This window comes from Pyrus communis, chromosome 15 (genome assembly GCF_963583255.1).
Source record: "Pyrus communis chromosome 15, drPyrComm1.1, whole genome shotgun sequence".
Taxonomy (NCBI): domain Eukaryota; kingdom Viridiplantae; phylum Streptophyta; class Magnoliopsida; order Rosales; family Rosaceae; genus Pyrus; species Pyrus communis.
This window is the reverse complement of record NC_084817.1, coordinates 9,403,381-9,430,009: the sequence shown is the minus strand read 5'-3', so window position 1 is coordinate 9,430,009 and position 26,629 is coordinate 9,403,381. Positions and strand designations below refer to the sequence as shown.

The window sequence follows — 26,629 nt, the reverse complement described above, 5'->3', positions numbered from 1 at the left end:
TCACGCGTGGTGATGTAGAAACAATAGGTCCAAACACTTTACGTTTCGTGAATGACTCGAGTTCGACCTGGTTTGCTTGTTTCCATTTTGACCAATTGGTTTTACGTCGGCATTCATCGACGTAACGTGGTTTAATGTCATCGCTAAGTATGATGTCAGTAGCTACTGAGTACGAGAATGCATCGTCGACGATCATCTCATTCCTATTCCAAACCTCATCCAATACTGTGTAGTGGACCGAAATCTCACGATTCTTAGGAGATCGGCATGTTTCATCTGAAGCATCACCGTAATCTAGAATAACCTCATACGTTGAAATGGATGATTGAGTGATGGTCGGATTCAAACTAGGGTCACTAGTTGGTGTCATTTTCCTCTTTCGGGGTTGTGAATCCTTTGAACCAAGGGGTCTGCCACGCTTCAAGGTCGGAACAGATGATTGGCTAGCTGCCAATGTACCTTGCCGCGTGGAAGGTGCGGCCTCCCTACCTTTGGAGACTATCCAGCCTTCCTAGGTGGGTTGTTGATGTATGAGGGGTACATCTATCCTTACAGGTGTGTTTGCAGCGGGTATATGTGATCTTGTCACCTTAGCTAGATCATTAAAAGTATCTGGCATGCGTTGAACAATGCTCTGAAGATATATAATTCGACGCACCTCAATTTCAAACTGGGCAGTGCGGGATCTAAATGAGACATAGTGGGAGCATACCACGACAATTTGCAGCGTTCTACGGGAACGTTAGCATGTTTATATCCCCCTAACGATGGGAAGACTATCTCATCAAAGTGACAATCTGCAAAACATGCGGTAAAAAGATCTCCTGTCAAGGATTCTAAGTAGCGAACAATTGATGGTGAATCATAACCGACATAGATTCCTATTTTGCTCTGAAGACCCAATTTGGTACATAGCATCGGCATTATTGGCACATAAATGGCACACTAAACACCCGTAAATGCGAGACGTCATGCTCATATCCAGTGACCAACTGTAATGATGAATGTGGTTGAGTAGCGGTAGGCCTCATGCGGACCAACATAGCTTCGTGCAATATTGCATAGCCCTAGGCAGATACCGGCAGTTTAGTTCGCATAACCAAAGTCCGAGCTATCATTTGAAGGCAATTTATGAAAACTTCTGCCAGGCCGTTTTGGGTGTGAACATGGGGCACAGGATGTTCTACATCAATCCCTACTGACATGCAATAATCGTCAAAAGTCTGTGACGTAAACTCTCCAGCGTTATCCAGTCGAATTGACTTAATTAGATAATCAAGGTGGTGAGCCCTTAGCTTAATGATTTGATCTAGGAGTTTAGCAAATGCGGCGTTGCGTGTAGACAACAAGCAAACATGTGACTATCTTGTCGATGCATCAACCAACACCATAAAATATTTAAATGGTCCACAGGTTAGTTAGATTGGTCCACAAATGTCTCCTTGAATCCTCTGAAGAGATTTAGGGGGGTCATGAATAATCTTTGTATGGGAGGGTTGAGTATTCAACTTCCCTAAAGAACACGTTTTGCATAGCGGAACTCCAACATAGGGATGTAACTTATGCCCGTGAGAAGATTTGAGGATACAACGCATCATGTCACGTCCAGGATGTCCCAAACGGTCATGCCAAAGCAATAAAATGTCTTGGAACTCAGGCATAGGGCCGGCCACATTGTGGGCTTCTATGCCGCGAATGGTTGTAATGTACAACCCATTCGACAGTCATTCCAACTTCCCATGAATATGCTTCTGGCCATATTTGTATGAAGTGATACAAAGAAATTCAAAACCATGATCTTCAGTGGTTTCAAGATGATATTTATTATCTCGAATATCTTTAAAACTTAACAACGTTTTTCCGAAATGTGGAGAATAAAGTGCCTCCTTAATGGTCAAGATTGTACCATTAGACAATATGAAACATGTCTTTCCGTATCCTTCAATCAGGTTGGATGGGCCTGAGAGAGTTGTCAAATGAGCTTTCTTAGGTATTAAGTTAGTAAAATAGTGTCGTTCACGCAAGATGGTGTGCGTGGTTGCACTATCTGCCAGACAACTAACTTCCCCACTAGACATACCTATAAATAAATTGATTGAATTGGTCACATGCATATATTTAAGTGCATTCATTCAATTAAGCAATTCAAGAAAATAATATCCATTCAAATAATTCAAAACAAACCAAAACCAAACAAATTATTCCAAATACATAGAAAAATTGTTCAAAATTAAACCATAAACCTAGCAAAATAAGGGTTAGGGCCGGCCACTCCTAAACACCCTAAAAAAACATGTCTAATTTATTCATCCATAGATGCTGATGCCTCCTGAAAATCCGATATCTCCATTGATGTAGTTGCATCTTCCAGATGATCCACATGTGCAAAGTTAGACTCACGACGGGAATGATACTTAGCAATAGCCTCAGGGGAAGCTCGGCAAACGCGTGACTAATGATCCCTTGATCCACAACGATAGCACATGTCCAGTTCAGAAGGAGTAGCCTAAACGGGAGCTTTGCCCTTGTTCTTGAAGTTTGGGACCTTAAGGGCGAATAGTGGACTCTGCTGGTTCACAATTCTTCCCTTAGGTGTAGTACTCTGTTGACCTTGGGGTCGTGGTTGGGCTTGCTACCTATTACCACGGCCACGACGGTTCTTTCGTCGTTCATGGCTACTAAAATAGTTCACGTGCTCTTCAGGAGCAGCGTTCGAGCCAGTGGGTCGAGCTTGATGATTTTTCATCAAAAGCTGGTTCTGCTTTTTAGCGAGAAGTAAAACAGAGATTAAATCCGAAAACTTGGTGAATTTCTATACCCTATATTGTTGTTGTAGGACTATTGGTGGCATGGAAGGTAGAATAGGTCTTCTCCAAGAGATCTATTTTTGGTTAGTTCCACTTTGCAGAATTTCAACAAAGAACGGATTCTACAAACTTTAGAGTTGTATTCATTCACGGACTTAAAGTCCTGGAAGAGAAGATGCTGCCAGTCATGTCTTGCTTCAGGAAAATATATGTCTTTCTAGTGATCGAAACGATCGGCCAGAGCAAGCTAGAGGATGCGTGGGTCCTCCTCAGCAAGATACTCATTCTGCAGTGCATCATGGATGTGTCTTCAAATGAAGATCATTGCAGTAGCCTTCTAAGCTTCGTCAACAGGTTTGTTGACGATAGGTGCCTCGATGGTGGCTCGAATGCCCTTTGCAGTTAAATGGAGCTTCACGTCTTGTACCCACTTCAGATAGTTTCTTCCAGAGACTTCTAGAACGGAGAAATCAAGCTTGTTCAAGTTCGACATGTCCCTAAAATGAAGGGAGAAAACGTGAGTAGTCATATGGTAAGCCATAGACATATATCGTAGAACATACAAGTTCTATAAACATGTAGTGGTTTAATTTATGCATGAAAATTACGGGTTTCATGTGGTATGTTTTGAATGAAAACTTCAGGTTTCAAATGCACTAAATTTGAAATTACAGGTTCAATTTAGTTTTTATGAACAATTAGTTCATAATGATAGGTTCCTGCAAGAAACACATAATACAATATACTAATTTGGATATAGTGGATTTGAGGTTTATCGGGAACTTAAGTGTGAGAGCTTCGTTACTACAAAAGTATATGACGGTTCAAAGTATAAAAATAAATTATTGAATCGTTAATGTCCAAAAGTGATCTTCAGGTCAATAATTTTGGATTCATTATCAGATTAATGGACTGCATGTCACTTTTAATTAATTCAATAAATCGGGCCATACGAGCTCGATTGTAGAAGCAAATTAATATTAAAATAATATTATTGGTCGAAAAATATAGCCCCAAAATAATTTGGGCTTAGTGTCGTGGGTAATATGGCACGGGTTTGGGTGCCTTAAGCATAAGGTAAGGCCCAAAGGACCTCGAGTGATGGCTGCAGGTCACGGGTGAGGAAGGGAAACCCCAGCTGCAGCTGGGTTTCGAAGTTGGACCCAGGGAGGGGGGCACAGGAGCAAGCTCAAAAACTTGCGGATTTGGAGCAGGAAGCCCAACTGCAAGGGCTGGCTGCATGGGACGCGGGCCGTGAAACAATCCCAGTTAACTGGGCTGGATTGGATATAGGCCGGGGCAGGCAATGAGCCCAGCAACCATAAAGGCTGTGGCATGCAGGAGTGGACCCAGCCAATTTGGGTTGGCAGCGTTTTGGGTGTGGGGCTTCAGGCCCTGTCGAGTTGAAATCCAGGCCGTGGCCTAGTGCTGTGTCCATAGTGATAGTGCGGTGGTATGCCTCACCATATCCCATTCCCATATAGTTTTCAAAATCCCTTAGGGTTTAGGAAACCCTAAATGTGCTTCTAATTTATTTTATATATTTTGACTCACAAATTCCACATAACAATTTAATTGTGCGATGCATGAAACAAATATATATATATATATATATATATATATATATATATTGAAAGGAAAATATAAACATAGAAGGGTTCATACATCATGGGAAATGTTTTCATGCTTTGTGGACGTTTCAAATATCTTCATTTATTTTAAGCATACCTGATTAGCAGAAAACGAATAAGCCTTTGAATGTGGTGGATGATAGCCTCCTCTTACGATGCGTCAATTCCTCAGCTTCTGGCAAGAGCATGCTGATAATGTGTTGTATGCCTATTTGATTGAACGATCTAGGGTTTAGAGAGAGAGAGAAAGGGCCAGCCACAATAAGAGAGAAGAAAGATTGATATAATTGTGAGGTGTGTTTGATTCACTTTTGATTCACCCCATTGTGCCTTTATTTATAGTAGTAGGATAGGTAAAAACCTTTCCCTTTAGGATTACAACATTGAATAGGTAATCTACTCTTGATAGGAATATAAGATACATTCCCAGATTCCCTAGGATTTACACAATCACATTCATATTCTAAATATGACTGCAACACCCTTCAGTTTATTGAAGATTTAAATTGGCAATTAATTAATCTTCCAGCATGCCAATGCAAAGGATAATTGCCATCGAAGTTCTTATAAAACAGTTATATACACTCATATATATATATATATATATGAGTGTATATAGTTGAGGCTAAACAGTATAATTGTTTTCAATTAACCATGAACTTAAAAGTGATGCGATAAATTGAACATGGATGTTAATAATCTTTTTATTTCGCTATGGTAATCTATCTTTACATGGTTGGAAAGGCTCATAGAGGCATATCAATCTTCCTCTAGCCACCATCATGTGATTCACCAACGTTAGGAATCAAATCGAGGATGTGTCGTGTGGAATACGGACCTAGAATTCGTCTATAACTACTGAGCGTGAGTACTTAAGTATTATTAAATAGTGATCTTGATATGTTCACTTTGGTGACATCACACTAAATTATCCTGTACACTTTGGGTTCTTAGGAGCCACATCTGCTATAGCAAGTTTTCGCTCATATTCGATTTAATGCGTACCGTGCACAATTTCTCTTTAAATATTATCATTGGATGTTTATTACAAAATTCTTTGAAAGAGATGTTTGAGATTATGAAAACTATTGCTCTAGGAATTTTATGCTTCTCACCTAATGTTATTCCCATTGCAAACTATTTGTTCTTTTATAAGAGAATTAGTATCTGATTTCTAGAAAAAGACTAGCTTTATTGAAGATCGCAAACTAGATTATCCTCGTATAATAAGTTTAGCAAAAGGTGTTTTATCGCAGTGACGGAAAGTAATTATGCTTATGTACTCTGGTGCAAGTTCAATCTTATAGATCTCCCTCCTCTCCAGGGACGGAGTTAGAAATTTCTTCTAGTGGGGGCAACCGAAAACAACTAAGAAAACCTTATTAAGGATGGTTTCAAATGATGATGTATCACAATTCCAATGTTACAAAAATTTCAATATAGTAGTGGAAAGTGGCAAAGTGAGGAGCAAAATATAAGTACATGATAGGCGGGAGAGGGTTTTTTTTGTTTGAATGACAGAACAAGAGCACTATTGCTCATAAAATATTTGATATGGAGTATAGTAGATTAAATGTATGTTGGATATTAGATACATATATTTTCTTCAAAGATAACCCGTGTATAGTATATAATTGTAGTCTACAACTAAACAAACAAATTACTTGAGTGGGTGCATCTGCCCCCACTGAGTCTTCATTAGCTCCGTCCATGCTCCCCTCTAACAATTAACAACTTAACCCACTGACAAAAATAGTAATATTAGTTTATATCATATCACCATTTAAGCTTATACCTAACCTAAAAAGCACATTAGCTCTAGTATTATTCCTCTGAGCTTTGCTTTGTGGAATATTAAATACAAATAACGAGTATAAGTTCTGCCATTAGTATTGGATAAAGTACCCTAAGTTAAATGTTATTCTAGTTTATGAACTAAATTATACATAGGCTTGTGGCGTTCAAATCCCGCAAAAAAAAAAAAAAAAAAAAAGACGGTTCATCATGATTATTATGTAACTTGATTCATCTTGAATATAAAAATCAAGAAATTAAACAGTTTTGATTATAAAATTAAAATGACGAATCTATGTTATTTGTAACACCTAGAATATATGCATTTCCCTTCTGAGAGATGCAAGTACTATCATATTTTTCTCTTATTTTATTAAAAAAAAAAGATAGTGAGGAGCTTGGCACATTCTAGTGGAAGCTGCCTTTCCCTTGATTCTCACTTCAAATGAGATGTATGTATAAAAGGCTAAGCATGTTCATAAAGTTTGTGGTCTACGTATGTAATATTGGAATCTTATAATTCTCCCCCACCAAAACCCTAATGCTTGTACGAGAAGAAATGTCAAAATATAAAAGTTCAAAGAATAACAAAAGGAATATGGAAATAGATCCGATCAAAAAAATGGAAATAGATGGTTGTCCAACAAGATCTAAACACTTCTATCATCATGTACACGTAGGGCAAGGATTCTCTTGTCTGGTTCAAAATCACTTATTGAAGACCTTGAGGTATCCAAGTGCCATTGGTTAGCTCAACTTAATTTTATCCTCCCATTTATTCCGTTTTTTTCTTTCTAATTTGAATCGTTCTTAATTATACTCATGTCATGTATACTTAGCTGCCAACTTTGGATAAAGGTTGTTTAACAAAACTATATAAGGGGCAGATGAAGTTTTACTGCAGTGGCGGAAAATAATTATGCAAATATATTTTGGTACGGGTTCTGTGGATGCAAATTTCTTCCTTCTTGTTCTTGGACGAAAATGCACCTGCAAAAAACAATTAACACCTCAAGTTAAGGCCAAGAGCGTCACACACCCACGATGAATGGAGGGGGGTGCTTTGGCCGAAGAACCTCTAATGCCAAAGTTAGAATTTTGAGGGAAAAAATGTTTGGAGAATTTAGAGAATTTTGCAAGAGGATTCAACTTAGGTTTTTGGAGAAAATGGGGTGGTATTTATAGGAGTGTGGCCGGCCCCTTTGGGAGAGATGGGAACCGGCCACTTTAGTGGTTTTTTGCATGGTAATCACCATCAATTAGCTAATTAATGAATTAATTGAGTAATAAATCAATTAATTAGCTAATCAATATAATTTGAAAGAAATAATTTGGGAGTTACCTTGTGGGGAAGATTTGATGAGGATGGATGAAATAGGTTTTGAATAAACACCTATTTTGATCACTTTTGACCTTGATTGAGTGATGATTATCCGTTGCTCGCGCATAGGAGTTCTGATGTGCCTTGAGGGTAATCTTGTCTTTTTAACCCAAAAATCCACGTGTCGCCTCCATATTTTTCTTGATTATTTTTTGCTCTACATGTTCGATTCTCACTGATTCTTGTTCCCACTAACAATTAACTATTTAATCCATTAACGGTATCGTTTGTAAAACAAATAACAAAACAAAACTATGAAAGAGGTGGTATCCGCTTTTTTATCACCTTCATTAAGAGAGTAATTAAACCATCGAATACCTCCTGAATTTGTATTGAGTTCCCATTTTTTTTCTATCAACTTCTTTGTTAGAAAATTAAGGACTCAAACTAATGATTGAGTTGATTGCCCTTAATTGTTTGGATTGCTTCTTTAAAATACACTTCTACTCAGAAACATTTTCAATAGAAGTGTTTGAAACTTGTAATAAAATTCAACTTCTCCCTAGAAAAGTATTTCAAGTGTTTCCTGAAAGGAGCACACATTTCCTTATCACTTAAACATTTATTGTAAGAGAACCAAGGGCTGAAATTCTACCGACTTTGATATGTATAACAAATATGCAAGATTCATGGTTGAAATTTTAGTAATTAATAGGTCCTAATTGCACGCAATTAAACAATAAATAGGGTAGCCTCATTGAAATACACGAACAAAGAAATTGAAGTAATTAGCAAATGCAATATAATACCAGCAGGTAGTGCAGCTTAGAACCTGCAGCATGCAATCCACTTGACATGGGAATGAACGTTCTAGACAAATAAATTTCTATGGTGAAAGAAATGAGAATCGAAGGAATTGGGTACCCCTGGATACTTCTGTAGTAGATAATACCGAAACGGAAATGGTAACAACGACAGAGATGACCAGGATCGAAGGAATTGGGTACCACTCAAGATTTTCTGGAAGGATTGGAGTTAGGAGGGAGTCTATATCAGTAGGACCTTGGGCATGGAAAAAGTGGAACAAACAGAAGCAAAGTTGGCATTGTGCTTGAGGGGCTTGGAGGCCTAAAGGCATACACAAGCCCTGCATGCAATGCTCTCTACATGCACGAGGGGGGAACATGGGAATATCAACTTTTAAACTCAAAAGTTGATCGAGGACCACTGTTACTTTGATTGTGTACATTTATTTTTTCTAATACTGTATGAGAGAAATTTAATTATGTGGATTAGTTAATTACATTAATTTTTTATATATATCTTGTTAAATTTGCATCCGATCAATTGGTAAATATATATTTTTTTATTCAATGATTGTCGTTTATGAAATATGAACTTAGTACTTAATTACTATAACAAAATAAAAACAGACTGTCATTAGACCAAATTTAATCAACTATATGTTGAATTAGATATGCATCCCTAACCAAATGAACCCACATAAATTAAGATTATTCGTACATGGTTGATCAAGTATGACAGATTCGCCCTTCACCACATGATTACGTGACGTTTTGATCCTAGATTCAACATCAACCACTGGAAAAGTTTATTTGGTTAAATTTAAAGAAAGAAGACAGAAAATGAAGGATGCAATGGACAATGACAGCCCTAATATCTATTTCTTATAAGTTACCTAATCAACAAAAAACTCAATATTGACTAATCGAAACAAAAATTTTCTTTTTTCCAATTTGCAAACAGTAAGAAACAGATGACGTAAAGTGCATCAGTAATTATAGCAGAAGCCAACATTTGTACTGAAATTGATTTCTTGTCGCATGGTTCTTGATTTGTTATTGTTAAGTTCACTGAAGAACATCACAGTTTCTGTGTTGTCATATTTTTCACAGGCCCTTTTGAATGTGGCGAGAAACTTAACCTCCAAAATATCCTATGTAAAACACTAATCATGGATTTGACAAGACGGCCTCCTTTTTCCTCTCCTCCTACAGGACCATGTATGCCCATGTGATGACATGTGGAAAAACCATGATTTTTTTACAATGATTATTGAGAGTGGTCCTTTTGAATGACAAAGCACACTACATTAGGGCTCAATTATCTTTGAATTGACTTTGATATATCTCGAGGCTGTGATTAGATTTGAGTGGTGTTGGGAATTTAGATTTGAGTGGCGTTGGGAATTTGTCATTAAGGACAATAATTGACTGTCTAATCTTAATCATAAAGTGTTTAATATCTTATCATTTTCTTTCATTTTATCTATGAATGAGTAAACTCATAATCTAGTTCAATGGAACTTCGATGTTTTAACTTTAAGTTACTAATTATTAACCATTATACACACATACTTTTACTATTGAACTGGTTATCCCATTCATTTACAGAAAATATGTGTCGTCTGTAAAGAGTCATTTTTTTTACACTCATTAAATAACGTATTTGTGCTAGATTAAATAAGATATTTATGTATCTTTTTACTTTTGCTTTTACGCTGCCCTATCAACAGACAAACATTTAGTACATAATTGATGAGTACGAAAGAGGCCAAAGGTCGCTGAGGAGATGGCAAGGCCATCTCTAACTGAAAAATGACCAAGGGGTCATGATTAGCTTTTTAGTTCTGCAAAAAAAAATTATTTTAATGAATAATGATATACCATATTATATACTACTTCCAATCGAATGAGACAAAAGGTTATAGGCCAAACATAGCACTTTAACCAAAAACTCATCTCCAACCGAAAGGGTCAAATGACCATAGGCCAAACATAACCTCCTCAATAATTTATAATTTTAATTGAATTAATATGGTTAATTAAATTAAACTACCATATTAAAATAAGGTTATCAGACATATTTTGAATGTCACTTGTCACTAAATAAATAAGCCTCCCGATTTCTCATCTTTATATAATCTCAATAATTTTTCGGATAGTATGGAATGGTGAAAATTATGTGAGAAATGATGTAGGAATGACTTAGGTATTTATAGGAAAAAAATTTTGAATTTTTTTTTACTAAAAAATTTCAAATTTCAATGGTAACCTGACGTCAGCTAGCCGTTGGAAGGCAAGTGGGTTGGACTAGGGGCTGGTTGGCTGGCCTGATTTGGGTGTTTTGGCCCACTGGGGCCCAGAAGTCCTTTAGCCTAACCCTCGGTTGGAGAATGTTTTCATGTCATTCCGAGCTATTTTTAGCCCTATGGCTCTTTAGCCGGGTCAATTGGAGATGGCCTAATAGTTGAACCCTAATGAGAAAGCAAATATGTACTCCATAGGATGGTATAGGAGTTGGAGTTCGATTTCTTTGAGATGTTTTTTGGGGTGCATTTTTCCTCACCACCATCAAGTAGTGGTAATGCTCACCACCTATTTATTACCATTTGATGAATTTAAAATTTGACATTTGTGTCTATCGACTACATAAATCTCAAAAATTAAATTCACGTAATAGTGATATATAGTGTGGTAATTATCAATTACTCCACTTAAGGGTGATGATAAAAAAATATTCCCATTTCTTTTGCTCATTTTTGAATAATAATTGCTTTTTTTTTTAAAGAGTCGAACCCGAATGAGAATGTAAATATGTATTGGATAACATTTGTATGCAATTAAATGTATGTCCATTTGAGAAGAGCTCAAAGATTATAACTCTATCATATATGCCTCTAAATTAACAAAATAGAAAGAAAAAAATTATTCTGATTAAAACTGAAATAGTATTGAAGAAACGAAAATCGCATTATGAATTGAATTATAATTTTTTAGGTTCTAAAAAAACTTAATCTGATTAATCATTCGTGATTACAAGAATCATTCAAATTAAATCTAATTTATTTACGAAGACAAACACAATTCCCCACTTAAAAGTTCAATGTTGAAAATAGTAACTTTGGTTACCTAATTTCTAATTTGTCTAAAGTTTTTATCTACTTGTTTTATGATCAATAACTAAAGAAAAGTGATATTCACACATCTATTTTCACTTCTCATACACCCCTCTCAATTTCAGTGGTCGGATTGAATGAATTGAAGAAAATCAATGACAAAATAAAAACGTCCATTTTAACTAAACTACATTACTAATGCTTTTATTTTTAGTTGGAAACTCTGAAAATAACACATGAGACTCCATAAACTTTTTATTACATCATGTTTTTGGCGAAATATTTTATAATATTGATAAGTAGGTGAATTGACGTTAAACTGTAAAATGACAGAGAATAAAAGGCTTTGAAAAATTCTCTTTACCATTTCTCATCCAACAAATCGGATTTGACAAGACACCAAAAATTAGCTTTTAAGGTTACAAAAGCCAGCCCCCGGCCCAATCACTCCCACTCCCTTCACGTGGACATCTCGTGATATAAGTGGGTGCATCATTGACTTTCTTTATTGAATCTTTTCTTAAACAATGAACAGTGGCATGCATTCGTGTAGAAATATTCCCACATCACCAAAAATTAAAAAGAGAAAAAGGATGAAAAAAAAAATATAGCATTTTGCAATTAAGCTACACAAAGATTCTTCCAAACCCCAGCCCCACGGAATTGGATGTTGATGGTGATGATTTGCGCCCTAAATCAAAAAACCCTAGGGGCATCCATGCACCCTCATATTTTAATCACATTGGTCCCACAATATCTAGATTCTCTTCCAAAGCCAAACATGCCCACGATCACGCTCCTTTTCAGTTTCTCACTCCCACCCAATGAGTATTTGCCTCTTGTTTTTATTTGTCCCTTTGACACGTATAAATACACCCTCCCACCTTCTGTTTTCCCACACCACACCAACCCAACCCAATTCATTTCCTTCCCCTCCTCTTTCCCCAAAGGAGCAGCAACAAATTACAACCAATACTACCCACCAGAGAAAACCCCAGTTGCAGATACCAGAAAGAAAAAATGTCTGGGGTTTGGACTTTTAAGAATGGGGTGATTCGCCTGGTCGAAAATCCTCAGGCCGAGACATCTTCCAGGAAGGCTTTGGTGCACTTGCCGAGTGGAAAGGTGGTGTCGTCCTACTCGATGCTCGAGGAAATATTGACGGGCTTAGGGTGGGAGAGGTACTATGGAGGAGACCCCGATCTCTTCCAGTTCCACAAGCGATCTTCGATCGATCTAATCTCTCTCCCCAGTGACTTCTCCAAGTTCAACTCTGTTTACATGTACGATATTGTCATTAAAAACCCCAACATCTTCCACGTTCGGGACACGTAGGCATCTGTGTGACATCAGTTGGAATTCAAAAGTTGTGTGAGTCTTCCTTGATATGTTGTTAATTTCTCCTTCTTTTTTCTTCTTCATATCACTAGGTTACTTGGTTCTTTTAGTACGTGATTGATCTGCTTTTGGGTTTGTTGGTGTACGTCGAGTATACGTAGGAATGGCTTCAGCCATAGGTTTCATTCATGTCTCCCCTAATTAACCCTTCCTGGTTAATTCAGTGTGTACTTGTAATAAAAAGTAGACCTAAATGGTGTTTGTGTTATTTTGGATATTTTGGGTTGCTTTGTAAAATATTTTGGCATTGTATCATCTAATAATAATAGTGTATGTCATTGAAAGAAGCAAATAGATCGATTCTATTTCCTTTTTGTTCCATGCCAGCCTAAGATGGCTACCTAGTGAGGAAGAGACAGTGCTACAGCTCGTTGCTATATATGAACGACATACCACGGTTTGATGGCTACTTTGCTTATATGATTATGTGAACCCTGAATTTATAAAAGCTGACCAATTGGTACTCACTTAAATTAAATCTTGAATTCAAGATTCAAGTTCTGGGGAGTTCGTTACAAGGCACGTCCTGTTTCGCTTCAACGTTTGCTCATCTTCATGCCTACAAAATGTCCAGAAACGTTTTAACGCCCACTTTCTTTAATTGTTCTTGAATGCTTTTTTTTTCCCTTTGTTTTTGGTTTAAATTGATTCAAGTTTTGGGGTGGGTTTTCACTTTCTATTTTAAATGATTAAAAGCTTGAAAAATCGATTTTGAAAAAGAATGTACACAATTTTCTAAAAATTGCAATTACATTAAGGATAACATTTGCTTCTCCCCGCTTATAATAGACAATCCCACACCTGTAATTAATGAATTTTTGCGATCTGAACATTATAATCATACTCTAACCAAGCCAAAAAAATTGTACTCTAAAACAAAAGCTATATTTTTTCTAAACTATTTACATAATTGTCACACTATCCAAAGTCTTGTCTTAGGAAAGTTTGGGTGAAAATATTAATTGGGGAGAAAACTTTATCCATTATCCAGTAGAAATGTGCCCTGTGTTTGTGGCTGAGAAAGAGAGAGAGAGAATCACTTATGAACACGAACACTTTTACAGTTGTTGTTGACTGGGTTTTGATTGGAAATGATTCCATAAAAGTGACATGATCATGAGGCCCCCGACTTGAGGGGGATGAAGATCAAAATCTCAGAGTGTGAGGGGCTGCACGTGAAGGAGATATCACCAGCCAGGTGTCACCTGCCACGTGTAATAATGGGATTGTAACTTCGCTTGAGCTTTTCTTGTATAGAGTGTGTGTGCACGTGGCACAGATTTTGAATCCCAGAAACGGATTTTGATGTTTGTGTTGTTTTCTGAGAAATCAAAAGAAAAGAAAATTACATAGTATCTAAAGACTTAGAGTTCGTTTAAAAGTGCTTTTAATCAATATTTTAAAAGACTTGTCTTAGGGCGTGCTTAATTAGGCAGCCTTTGAGGCTGGACGTGAGGATTGCTGCCTCTATTTTGAGGGAGTGGGCGGACGGCGAGCCGCCTAGGCGAAGGAGGCGTGCCTCAGGACGTCCAGACATCTCTGTTTGGTTGCTTTAAAATAAAAACTAACATTTGCATACACATTTTGTGTGTATAAACACATTTTTTTAGAAAGTGAGAAGGAAAGAGGGAGAGAAAACGTGGGGGGAGTGGGAGGTTTTTTTTTTTTTTTTTTTTTTTTTTTTTTTTGAGGCTTCAATAAAAAACAGTAAATTTTGGATTTGTGAAATTACATTATTGCTCATCATTTTTTTTGTGTGATAGAAGGCTAAGTAGTCTTTTCATCCTTTTTTTATTGACAAAAAGCGTTTCATTAATTAATAGAGATAAAAAAAAATTAAAAAAAACTCTCAAACCCAAATTTTGAATAGGTTTTAACTACTTTATACTTCTTCCTTACACCATCCCGCGTGCTCCGGCGACAACCGCGACACTAATCTTTGACAGCCTTCTGCAGCACCCGTTGCCAGCGACAGCACGCAACACCCAAAGACTGCACTGCCGCCAGCACTCCCCACAGATCCCCATTTTTTACGGCTAGGGTTTCTGATTTTTATTTTTTTTTATATAATGCATGCGTGTGATGTCTACATGCGGTTTTATGTGTGCTCATTGTTTTTTTCATCCTTTATTTATATAATATATATATATATATTTATAATATATGTGTGTGCTCAGGATGATTATTGATTAATAATATTTTTTTTAATATAATATATGTGTACACTCGGGGTGTGATTAATATTTATGTGCTGTGTTCACTTGTGTATGCCGTGCATTGTAATTACATAATATATAGTTCCATTGATTAATTGTAATGCTTGGTTAATTTTATAATAGATTTGGATGATATTACCATTTAAAATTTTACAAAATATTATTTTACATATAATTATATATAATATATAAAACATATATATTTTAAAAATTAGATCTCATGAGGCTTCGCCGCACATCTAGGCAGGGCTATCCATGGGACGTCTTGCCTACGCCTTCGCATTTTAATAGATTGCTTTTAGTACAGTTGAATTTTGATAAATTTTGTTTGAAACCAATCTTTAATAAAAATACAAGCAAATCCTAAAAAACACTTTAAGATACTTCTTAAGAGAAACACATAACTAGTATTTTTTCACATAAAACACTTAAAAAGTATTTTTAAAAACCATAACTAAAAACACTTTCGATCATTTTAAAAACGCTTCCAAACGAGCCCTTAGCAGCGTGATTTTTTAGAGACTAAAACCGAACGAGTAGGAAACAAGATATGACATAACCAAGAATACAAGGAAACAAGAAATGATATTTTCCCAACAGTACGTTGGAAATGATTAGTATAAACTGAATTTGTTATCTCGCAACATTTTTTGATCAACCAAAATAGCGAGCTCGGTTAAATTGAACTTTGATACTGAACCCACCTGAAGATCCAAAGGGATAAATTAGATATGGGAAGAGAAATACACATAACAGTGTTCATACAGGTACTTCCAAGTTCCAACCCTAAGCACCAAGTTCAATTTGTGATGAATATTAACCATATGCTGCTGATTTGTAGTGAAACTCGTCGATTGTGGAATAATTAAGCCTTCCTCCTCGAGAGACCTGATAGCTTCCCTGGAATACCAAAGTGAAATTCAGAGTAAGAATCAAATATTTCAGCGTGTGAGCAGGTGCAAGCGCATGTCTGTGTGTATGTGTGTTTGAGAGAGAGAGAGAGAGAGAGAGAGAGAGAGAGAGAGAGAGTTTGAGAGAGAGTACAAGATCTTTTCCATGGGAACTTTCAGGTGCTGGAAGAATTAATCTGTGTGTATCCCCTTTTCTTTTCCACTGCAATAAAATACCAGTACCAAAGTTTCAATACAACCGGCACCAAGATAACTAAAATGCGAGGCTGCAGCCAACACGTCTTAGGCGACAAAAACAAAACCAAATCGGGAAATGAAATTAATAGTAAAATTGTTACTCACATGCTTGAAGGCTGCTGCAGATAGTCAAGGACCAACTGATCACAGCTCTTTAGTCCATCAATGCTAACTTGCCCGGAGAACTACAAAATTGAACATTAATTGCTTGCCAAACAAGTAATGACAACATAATTGGTTTGACGGGGCTGTCTGATATCCAGTTGACCTGCTCTCCACAGGAGTGTTCAAAGATGAGTTCATAGGCTGGGTTTGAGTGGCAGTATTCCCTTGCAGCTTTAATAAATTATAAGGTACAGTCTATCAAATTCATCTTCAAGTGAATGAATGCAGAAAACAAAGTAATTCGTTCATCAATTCAAAATAGTAATGTAACTTGGACATCTGCAAGTGGGTATGTATGCATTCAATGAAGTGGAAGGTAACTTCGTCGAAGTTTTTCACAGGCCTGTAACAAATTCAAGGCATATACTGTCAGTTTTAGTATGAGTGGTTGTTAAAGCAGTATCAACAAAGCATGATATACAACGATCATACATTCATCAAAAACAAGATAAATAAAACATCCAAAAGGAGTACTAGTTCGTGTCAATCATGCAGCAAATCAACACTAACAGAATGCTCCCTTACAGAAAGAAAAAGAATTGACCAATTTTTTTAATCAGATATCCAAATTAAAGTGAATGTCATTTTTCTATAGTTGTCTGAAAACCTGAGTTCTTTGACAATACATAAAGACTTCAACGTAACCTAGAGGACAGGGGGACTACTCCCAACAAGTTAAGAAATTGTTGAGCTATATCAAAAGCTCAGTAGTCACAATACATCTATGCTAACAGATTTATAAATTCACCTTTATCTTGCTTCAAACATATGAGACACAATGTTTGTTTGAGTTCACATGCACAGTGCACCTGTGTATATTGTGTGTGCTATGTACAAATATTCATATTTGACAAGTCCTGACAGCATCATTCTACATCAATTGACAATCTGAAATTATCCATATGATACATTCGTGCAATGAGAAGTGTAAATTTCTACAGGCACTCAAAGTAATAAAAAAAAAAAAAAAAAAGGAAGATCTATATACCCATACCTCACAGAAAAGGCAATAATCTGTCGAACACCTTGAAAGACTTTCAAGTGTCCGTTAACACGAACATACATTCCATCTCTATTGCAAAATGGATCAGAACATAATATGTATTAGCACTTCACAAGGTTTTGGTTACTCAACAATCCCGATATCTATATACGAAGACTCAAAATTCCAACATAAAACTCACTGATGATAGTGAGATAACTTACTCTATTTCTTGCATTTCTCTTGAGTCAAAATTGTCATTCACCCTGTTGAGATAATTAAACATAGAAGATTCAGAACTTAAATCATTACAGGTCTATCCATATAATCGAAACACATGTATAGCTTATGTTGCTAGATTGTGCATTGCACTGAACACCAAATGCAATAAACTCTTCAAACAGTTAATATTGTGATAATATAAACGGAATCAAAATGGACAATGCAAAAAACTACCATCTTCGGCACTTGATTCGCCCTGTCCCGTCATCCACAGTGAAACCAACATCAGTGTTCCTTTCGGCTTTATCGAAAACCATCCCAACCACCGATACCTAGACCAACCAAACATCATATTAACTGAAACTTTTCGAAAATCTCTCTTTTTCCATTTCAAGTGACTGTTATGAGTAACAAATAATAAAATCCCGATGAAAATAAAAATGGTGCGTACATACATTGGCAACGTCTGCACCATTGATCACAGAGTTTGATTTTTCATCACCGGACTGGTGAGCTTCGCTGATCTGCTTCACCATCACCGGAACCAATCCGTGAGTTTCGCGGCGCTGAAACAACAATTGCAACAAAAATACTTACAAAAATCGATAAATAGCAAACATAAACGGAAGTAAGTGACGAAACACCGACTTGGCCGAAACCCTAAATCATTTTTTAAGCTGATAAGCATCAAAACTAAAAACTAATTAATTAGACACTCTTTAATTTTCTACTTTTCACAGTTATTCGAGAGATGCGTTACCTTGGCGGGAGAGGGTGTGGAATCGCCGAATTGAGTGGACTGAGAAGCCATGAAACCGCCTCCGGAGAAGGCGTTGGTCGCGTCGAATTGGGAGCCTGAGAACATCTTTGAAAACCTTAGAAACCGATCTGTGAAAGGAAAGAGAGAGGAAATGAAAGTGGCGGTCTGATATATTTAGGAAGGCAAACAATCTTCCCGCCAATCTTGTTTTTACTTTTTTATTTACCCGCTGAATTTTCGTCTTCATATCGGCAAAATGATTCGAATTGAATCCGTCCTTTTTATTATTATTATTGATTTATATTTTATGCATATGAGAAAGATAATTGTTATTTATGAATTTAACTTTAATGGTACGTGACACTTAATTTTATAAATATTTTATTGTTTGACTTGATTTTCACAATTGTAAGATTTTTTATCAATTCATGTTAACAATTCATTTTCGTATCACCCAATATTAAATATTATTTGAAAAATTGGTTATTTACATATACAAAGCTATTAACACTCATCAAATGTTTATTTTCTACACGATAAAAAAATTTGCTCACTTGGTAAGGTCATGCTTTGTTTGTCGCTTCACCAAGGTTTAAGTCCAATCGTCATCAATTCTCGTTGATGCACGATATGTAAAATTCTTCCGTAAATCTATACCGCTAGTAGTTATGTGTCACACATAAGTCCTCCTGCTCGAGGTTACTTATTTATAAGTCCATGCAAGGTTCATTCTCCCATCAATGTGGGACTCATTCTTAGCATGCCCCTCACGTGTGACAAAATTTTAAGCCTAATAGGTTGACAACACAACAAGGTAACGTGGAACATGTGTGGCCGTTTGGCTTCACACATACACGAACAACTTACTCTGATACCATGAAGAAATTCTATCAATGTGAGACTCATTTTCAACAGATAGCCAAACGGTGAGAGTAACCAATCTCCCCTAAATTTTTATTTTTTTTTACCAAAAAAAATTTCTAGGTAATTTTTTCAGAATGCAAAGAACAACTTAGTGTCTATAACCGCTATATAGTTATTCCAATACAGGTTCTTCCCCTTAGCGTTCAAGCCCTCTCATTCCATTAAAAACAACCGATAACTAGTTGGTTCGCTATACGTTGTAATAGAAGTCGCATTTAAGGTGAATATATCAAAAAAAAGGAAATTGTATTGGTAACAAAAGTAATTTTTGGCAAATATGTGATTTTACCTCCAACTACTGACTTTGAAAATTTATATGAAAAAATTAGCCAATTTGTAAAAAAAAAAAAAAAATAATGATAAAAAATTGCTGATAAATGTAACCCTCTAAGAGCAAGTCCACCCATTTTAGGAGGACAAAGGTGATTAAATTGCCCCTATGATTCACTCAAAGTCTAAATAGTAATTGCCTTTATGCAAGTACACTGTTGGGAACAGGAAAGTAAGAGTAGTAGCAATTACTATTGATAAATATACTATTTAGGAAGGAATATAAGATAAAATATTCAAAATTTCTATAATTATGATTACGTCACCCAATCCTAAGAATATCCTAATTTGACTCAAATTTGAGTTTTTTTTGCTTCGGAGACAAATAATATTGCAAAATAACTATTTGATTATGCCTTTGACTCCCATCACCTGAACTTCATAGGCTATATGCATTTTGGTAATTAGCACGATCGCCTAAACTTCACGGGCTATAGGCATTCCATAATTGCATGAAGTCGTTGGTGTCTAATTAGTCCATAATTTTTGCTAAGAAAAAGTCATATTTAAAAAATAAAATAAAAACCTAACATATATCACAAAAATCATAAACGTGACATATCTACAATAAGAATTCTTACAAAATAAAAATATTTAACTACATCAACTCGATAAAACGAGACAAATCTAGTAAACGAACAACACGTAACACTAACACCATTTTATATTGAAGTGCTAAGAACAATAATACCTCATTTAACAATGAAATGATCTAACCAAAAAACTAAATGGAAGAAAAGACTTGCTTAGTTGGTTGCCTGGCACTTTCCCAACCGTTAGACCTAATCTTCCCGTACAAAATTGTATGTGGATGGATGCCCATCCATCACACAAATAAAATTATAAATATTATTATCTTTTTTTTAGTTTTCGAACTAATTTTTGATGTCTTTACTTGCTCTCTTCTTCCTTTTTCCCCCTAACCACCAAAAATTATAATCCCACTCCCATTTCACTCCCCGAATCCCTCAACCTCCACTGAGAGAGCAGAATCCATGAATTTGCTCTGCATAAATTGCGTAACCGCAGCTCCGTTTCCCGCCAATCAGCAGCTGAGCTCGCGAGCTCACAATGTTCCGAGTCGCATCAATGCGCCTTCGCGTGCTCCGGCGTCGTTCGATTACAGGCTTCGGATACGAAGAGGCAAGAAACCCTTGCGATTCCGAGTTTCGAATGCCGCAATCGAAACGCGGAGGAGCTTGGCGGCGTCTGCTGGCGAAAGGCAATTGAGCAAACCTAGCGCGGCCATGGAGCAGCTCGACTTCGAACGCGGTGTTTGCGTGCCGTTTCGGAAGTACAGTCCGGAAACTGTATGAAATTGAACTCTAGCTCAGTGAATTTATCTCATATTTTGTTAATTTCTTGTAATTTTTTTGTGAATTTTTGTGTTAATCTTGTGATGGTATGCAAATGATCAAGCCTGGTTGAAATTCAGTTAATCTGTTACATTTCTGAACTAAATTCGAGTTTGATTTCGTATGGATTCGATGATCCTCTAGTTGAAAATTGGATGTATTTTTTTTTTTTTTTTTGGTGTGAATTTGTTAGGCACTTGTATTCAATTTGGCATGAATTTCTTGATGTTATCTATAATTAGGTGAGGAATACGGTGTTGGAATCCAGAGGAGCAATTGTGTCGTTACTTTCGAGGGGTGTGGAGATTGTCTGGAGTTTGGGATTTTACTGGTCTACCTTGGCGTATGACTACGTCATAGGAAGGGATGAAGAGGTTGTTTCAGCTCGTGCTCGGCAGCTTAGAAACCTCCTATGTGATTTGGGGCCTTCTTTCATTAAAGCCGGCCAGGTTTGAACCTCACTCAAATGAGTTATATCCTACTGTCTTTGCTGAAATTTGTCAGTTTACTTCATTGGATTAACTGCAAAACTGAATTTTGACATAGCAAAGCAAATTAAGAGAAAATAATGCATCAACTATAGGTTTACTATCAGGTTTTAATAAGAATAAGATGGATTATCCAGTGAAGAAGTAATATGTCAAGATCTAAAAATGTAGATGTAACTGGAGACTGCCTACACATAATTAAAAAAAAATGAACAATGAGAATTCATTGTGGTCAATCCTATGCATTTGGGACAACGATTTTTTAGATTAATTCTAATATTTAGGTAATAATTCTCGATGAACAGATTTTTTATTTATTTTTAAAATTTTTGTTTTTAAATTGTAAGCTATTCTTTTTTAAATAAATTAAATGGTTTTTCTGGGTTATACATAGAGATTTCTGAAATTTCGATCATCGAGATTTTGCTGGCTGTTACTTGTCACCATGTTCATATTATTCTAATCAGAACTTCAGCTGTAGTATGAAGTATCAAAGTTGAAATTTTCTCTCCGAGTACCAATTTGAAATCTACTTGCACTCAGACAACGAATTTAAGATTCATATGCTTGCGCAATTAAACATTTCCTGATTTCACCCATTTATTGAAAGGTTCTTGCAAACAGACCTGATATTATCAGAGAAGATTATATGAATGAACTCTGCATTCTTCAAGATGACGTTCCTCCCTTCCCCAATCAGGTAAAATCTCAATTTACCAAAAAGTCATTGGTTCCAGTTGCTTGCATTTGTGATGAGACACTTTTACTGTGTGGGGTTTGCTTAACTTACAATAGCATATGGCATGCATTGCTTCAGGTTGCCTTTGACATAATAGAAGAAGAAATGGGGAGACCCCTAGAATCTGTTTTCAGTAAAATTTCATCTCAAACGATAGCAGCTGCCAGTTTAGGTCAAGTATACCGAGCTACATTACGTGACTCTGGCGAGGAAGTTGCTATTAAGGTTTACCAAAGGGCCTTTTCTTAGGTCATTAACAGCTCTACAGTTATTGTGTTGTGAGAATAATGAAAACATTACCTGTGACAAAAATGTTGAAAAAAAAAATTCTAAATTTATGTTTGTTTTTTCACTTACAGGTTCAAAGACCGCAGATAGAACCTATAATTTATCGGGATCTTTTTCTTTTCCGAACTCTTGCTTCATTCTTAAATGGCATCAGTCTACAGAAACTGGGGTGCAATGCTGAGCTGATTGTTGATGAATTTGGTGAGAAGCTTTTGGAGGAGCTTGATTACACTTTGGTACCTTTCAGACCGCGCTATAGGAGGACTAAAAGTGGACTTTGGCCCCATTATATTTATGCCTATGACTTCATTACCATCGTCACTTGAATGCAATTTAAACTGCCTTTTTTCTTTTGACCTTTCTAATTACTACTCCAAATCTCTTTCCTCTGAACAGGAAGCCCGCAATATTGAAGATTTTCTTCTGAACTTTGAAGGTGATCCTACCGTCAAAATTCCTCGGGTTTACAAGGAGCTTTGTAGTTCACGTGTTCTAGTGATGGAGTGGATTGATGGTATTCGGTGCACTAACCCACAGGTATGATTGTCAAGATAAAATATTTTAAAGCAATGAGATATCATATCTATATCAATAATATCTTGCCCCGCATTTCAGGCTATTAAAGAAGCTGGTATTGACGTAAATGGGTTCTTAACGGTTGGAGTCAGTGCTGCATTGCGGCAATTGCTAGAATTTGGGTTGTTCCATGGAGATCCACATCCTGGAAATGTTTTTGCCATGCGTGATGGGCGTATTGCATATGTGGACTTTGGGAATGTTGCTGTGCTTAGTCAGGTGAAATAGATACTTCAATGGCATTCAATAAAATAATGATTGAGAGTAGATAAGGCCCCTGTTTTTATTTTCTTTAGCACATAGGCATCTGCATTTGACAGTTTGTTGATTATTGGGGTTAATGAAAGAAATCAATATACTGTCTATAAATAGTACATGTCTTTGCATCGCATAGATGGCCAAGGTACAAAGATGTATCACTTTCCCTTATTTCGAAGTCTTGTAATATACTCTTTTAAAACTTGAATCTTCAATTCTCCTTATGGCTGTGAGGATTAACATAGGACATAGCAACCATGCATTCATGTACAAGGACACCCCAGCCACCAAAACCAGTGCTTTTCTATTGTCCATATGAAAATATCATGTATCTATATCTGCTATTTTCCTATTATGCGTTAGTTTTTCTTAATTTTCATGTCCTACATATTGATCTATCTTTTAGTTTTTCAGCAAAATAAACAAATTTTAATTGATGCTGTTGTCCATGCTGTAAACGAGGACTATGTTGAGATGGCAAATGATTTCACCAGACTTGGCTTCTTGGCTCCTGGGACCGATGTCTCTCCTATTGTTCCAGCTTTAGAATCAATATGGCAGAACTCTGTTGGAAAAGGACTGTCTGACTTTAATTTTCGAAGCGTTACGGGTAATTCATGTCCTAAAGTCTTTATTTTTATGTCTGCTTTTAGTTTTCTTTCTGTGGATTCTACAATCAACTTGTTTTAGAGCTCTTAGAACTTGGGAATGCTTCTCCCTTGTCTGCATTATATAATATACATTGTGGTTTAGAATCATTAGATGTTCATTTGGGACACTCATAATATTTGAAGCACAATTGGTTGGGGAGGTAAGAATTATAACTGCATAAAGATAACAACTAGCATAACTTATAAAGTTCCTTGGCATTATATTACATCAGTCTGGCTTCACCATGATTAAGGGTTTATAGATATACAGAGAGACACCTCTTATTGTGTTTAGTAATAAAAGAATAAAAGTGTTATTGTTGTTATGATATTTTAACTCTCTGAAAATTGACTAAAGTAACCTATAGGACACCTTCACTGTTCTCAGACAGTGAAGGTATCTATTGGAAAGCGAGAGTTAATCAAGATCAATCTTAGTTTTTAACTGGAAATTGTATGATGCCTTTGCTCTAGCTTACTTGTCAAAATTATACATATTATGTTGGGGTACCTGGTAATGTTGGGAGTTATCAGATTCTTATAAAAGAAACATGACTTTCAATTCACTCTGCATGTGTTAGCGTGTGCAGACTGCGGATATATTTTCTATTATGATTTAGTTGCCTGCGGGGTGTTCTTGTGCTTTGGGGGAAATGGATAATTGCATTTCGTTAGTAACTTTTGTTTGATCTTTTCTAGTGCTTTTTTTGACATGCACTATTGCTGGCTCTGCTGTAGGGAAGTTTAACCAATTAGTCTACAACTATCCCATCCGTATCCCAGAGAGGTTTTCCCTTGTCATCCGTTCTTTGTTGACTCAAGAGGGCATCTGTTTTACTTTGCAGCCAGACTTCAAATTTCTTGAGGCAAGGGCAGATCTTTTTATCATACTTTTTCTGGCTATCATATCTTTTAATTGATGCTATATGTAAAAGTTCTGTTATAGATACAACCCTATGGTAGTGATGGAGCCCCTGCCATGTTTTACAATTAGAAACTTCATATATCATATGCAAATTTCGTTATTGCAATGATAGCCATCTGTCTTGTACATGCTTTCCTTCCCCACACTATTATTGACATTATTCAGTCAAGCAGGTTGCCTATCCATATGTGGCAAAGCGCCTACTGACAGATCCAAACCCAGCTCTACGTGAACGCCTCATACAGGTCAGTTCAAAGCTATTATGATGTGATGTGCTTAAAAGTCTGTTAGTTGAATAACTTGAAATTAAATCATATCCCCATATATTCAAGAACTTGTACTCCTTAACTTGCTCTACCATGAAAAAAAAAAAAAAGAAAGAAAGAAAGAAGAAAAGTAAGAAGTTGCTCTGAATGAAATGAGCAGTATGGCCCACCGCTTATTGATTGTCTAGTTTAAAGCTTTTGTTTCTGAAATTGAAATCCTTCAGTAGTAATCTGCTTATGGTTTTAGGTATTATTTAAAGATGGTGTTTTCCAATGGAAGCGGCTAGAAAACCTTATTGTTCTTGCCAAAGAAAATGTGACCAAGATGAGCAGCATTCCTGCATTTCAAGCTGTAGACACGTATGTATCTGTATCTACTCATATCGTGCTTTGCTTTGTTTGTTCTACTGCTTGGGGGTTTAAAACCCTATATTTTCTTTGGCTGTTTTGTGCAGGCAAGGGTCAATAAAATTGCAAGTTAGTAGAAAACTGGACCTCACTGACACCATCAAAGATGGAGCTCGCCTTTTCATTTTTGATGAAGGAATTCGTAGAAAGCTTATTCTTGCTTTGACGGAAGATTCAAAGCTTCACATTGAAGAGGTATGAAAATCTGAGAAATGTTTTTAGTAAAATTAAAAGATAAAACCCCAAGAATTGAGTTTTGACAAGATATGTTGTCAATGTCTTCTCTCTAGCTTGTGGATGTGTATAGACTCGTTGAAGATCAGATAGACATACCGTCAGTTGCAGTGGAAGTAGCACGAGGTAAAAAACTTCATTTTACCCTTTTTAAATCAAGTTCAGGCTACATATTATCGTATTTGCAATCGTATGTTTTACAAAGCCGAATCTTAAGTAGATTCACTTGTATCAGTGGGTTTCATTTTTGCGAGAGATGTGGTAAGCAATGTGGTACAAACCTACAAGTAGCATTACTTGCCAGATTGTTTATAACGTGGCACAAGAAAACCGATTATTTTTTCCGAATCTTTTGTGTTTATATCTCAAAATCTTGTGCTGGGACTTGCAGATTTCCCAACCGTTGTACGAGATCTGATGCTTTCGTGGAGCGAGTCGGTGTTATCTGATAGATAGACCAAGTTCTGGAGTTGAGCTGCAAAAACATAACCGAATTACGGGTATTATACGACATGAATCTAACAGACTTATCGGATGTCAACCTGTTATCTCAAAAGTTGTAAATTGCCTTGCAAATGTTGTAAATGAGAAACATTTACTGCATCCGTATTGGGAGCGATTACTTGGTATAGTAAAAAGTATCTGCAAACCAATTGCAGTTTTTGGGGGCAAATTGAAGTACTAGCGATAATGTTGTGAAATAATGGAAAACAAAAAATTACTGGAAGATTATAGCAAAAATAAAATACAAAATGAGGATGTGTAAGAATGTGTTTTTAATATGTGTGCATCATAGGATTAAATGTGTTTTAAACGACAGTAAAT

At 36.3% G+C, this 26,629-nt stretch overlaps 3 protein-coding genes across 3 annotated transcripts; 2 read left to right on the top strand and 1 right to left on the bottom strand.

The window, feature by feature from the left end:
• Positions 1-12,381: 12,381 nt before the first annotated feature.
• Positions 12,382-13,085, top strand: LOC137718708 (flowering-promoting factor 1-like). The gene has a single exon (XM_068458254.1). The coding sequence runs from the start codon at positions 12,493-12,495 to the stop codon at positions 12,805-12,807; it is 315 nt and encodes a 104-aa protein (XP_068314355.1). The 5' UTR covers positions 12,382-12,492; the 3' UTR covers positions 12,808-13,085.
• A 2,682-nt stretch (positions 13,086-15,767) lies between these two features.
• LOC137718836 (replication protein A 32 kDa subunit A-like) lies at positions 15,768-18,597 on the bottom strand. The gene is made up of 7 exons (XM_068458370.1): positions 18,364-18,597; positions 18,059-18,169; positions 17,838-17,935; positions 17,606-17,647; positions 16,340-17,471; positions 16,131-16,199; positions 15,768-15,986 (listed from the first exon to the last, which is right to left on the bottom strand). Exons 1-5 carry the CDS (start codon positions 18,466-18,468, stop codon positions 17,345-17,347), a joined length of 483 nt encoding a protein of 160 aa, XP_068314471.1. The 5' UTR covers positions 18,469-18,597; the 3' UTR covers positions 15,768-15,986; positions 16,131-16,199; positions 16,340-17,344.
• Positions 18,598-20,485: 1,888 nt separating this feature from the next.
• On the top strand, positions 20,486-26,407 carry LOC137717508 (protein ACTIVITY OF BC1 COMPLEX KINASE 1, chloroplastic-like). Its single transcript, XM_068456892.1, has 14 exons — positions 20,486-20,927; positions 21,215-21,421; positions 22,071-22,160; positions 22,278-22,424; positions 22,559-22,723; positions 22,884-23,024; positions 23,103-23,282; positions 23,736-23,931; positions 24,710-24,837; positions 25,070-25,141; positions 25,410-25,522; positions 25,618-25,765; positions 25,861-25,930; positions 26,196-26,407. Exons 1-14 carry the CDS (start codon positions 20,613-20,615, stop codon positions 26,258-26,260), a joined length of 2,037 nt encoding a protein of 678 aa, XP_068312993.1. The 5' UTR covers positions 20,486-20,612; the 3' UTR covers positions 26,261-26,407.
• The last annotated feature ends 222 nt before the right edge of the window (positions 26,408-26,629 follow it).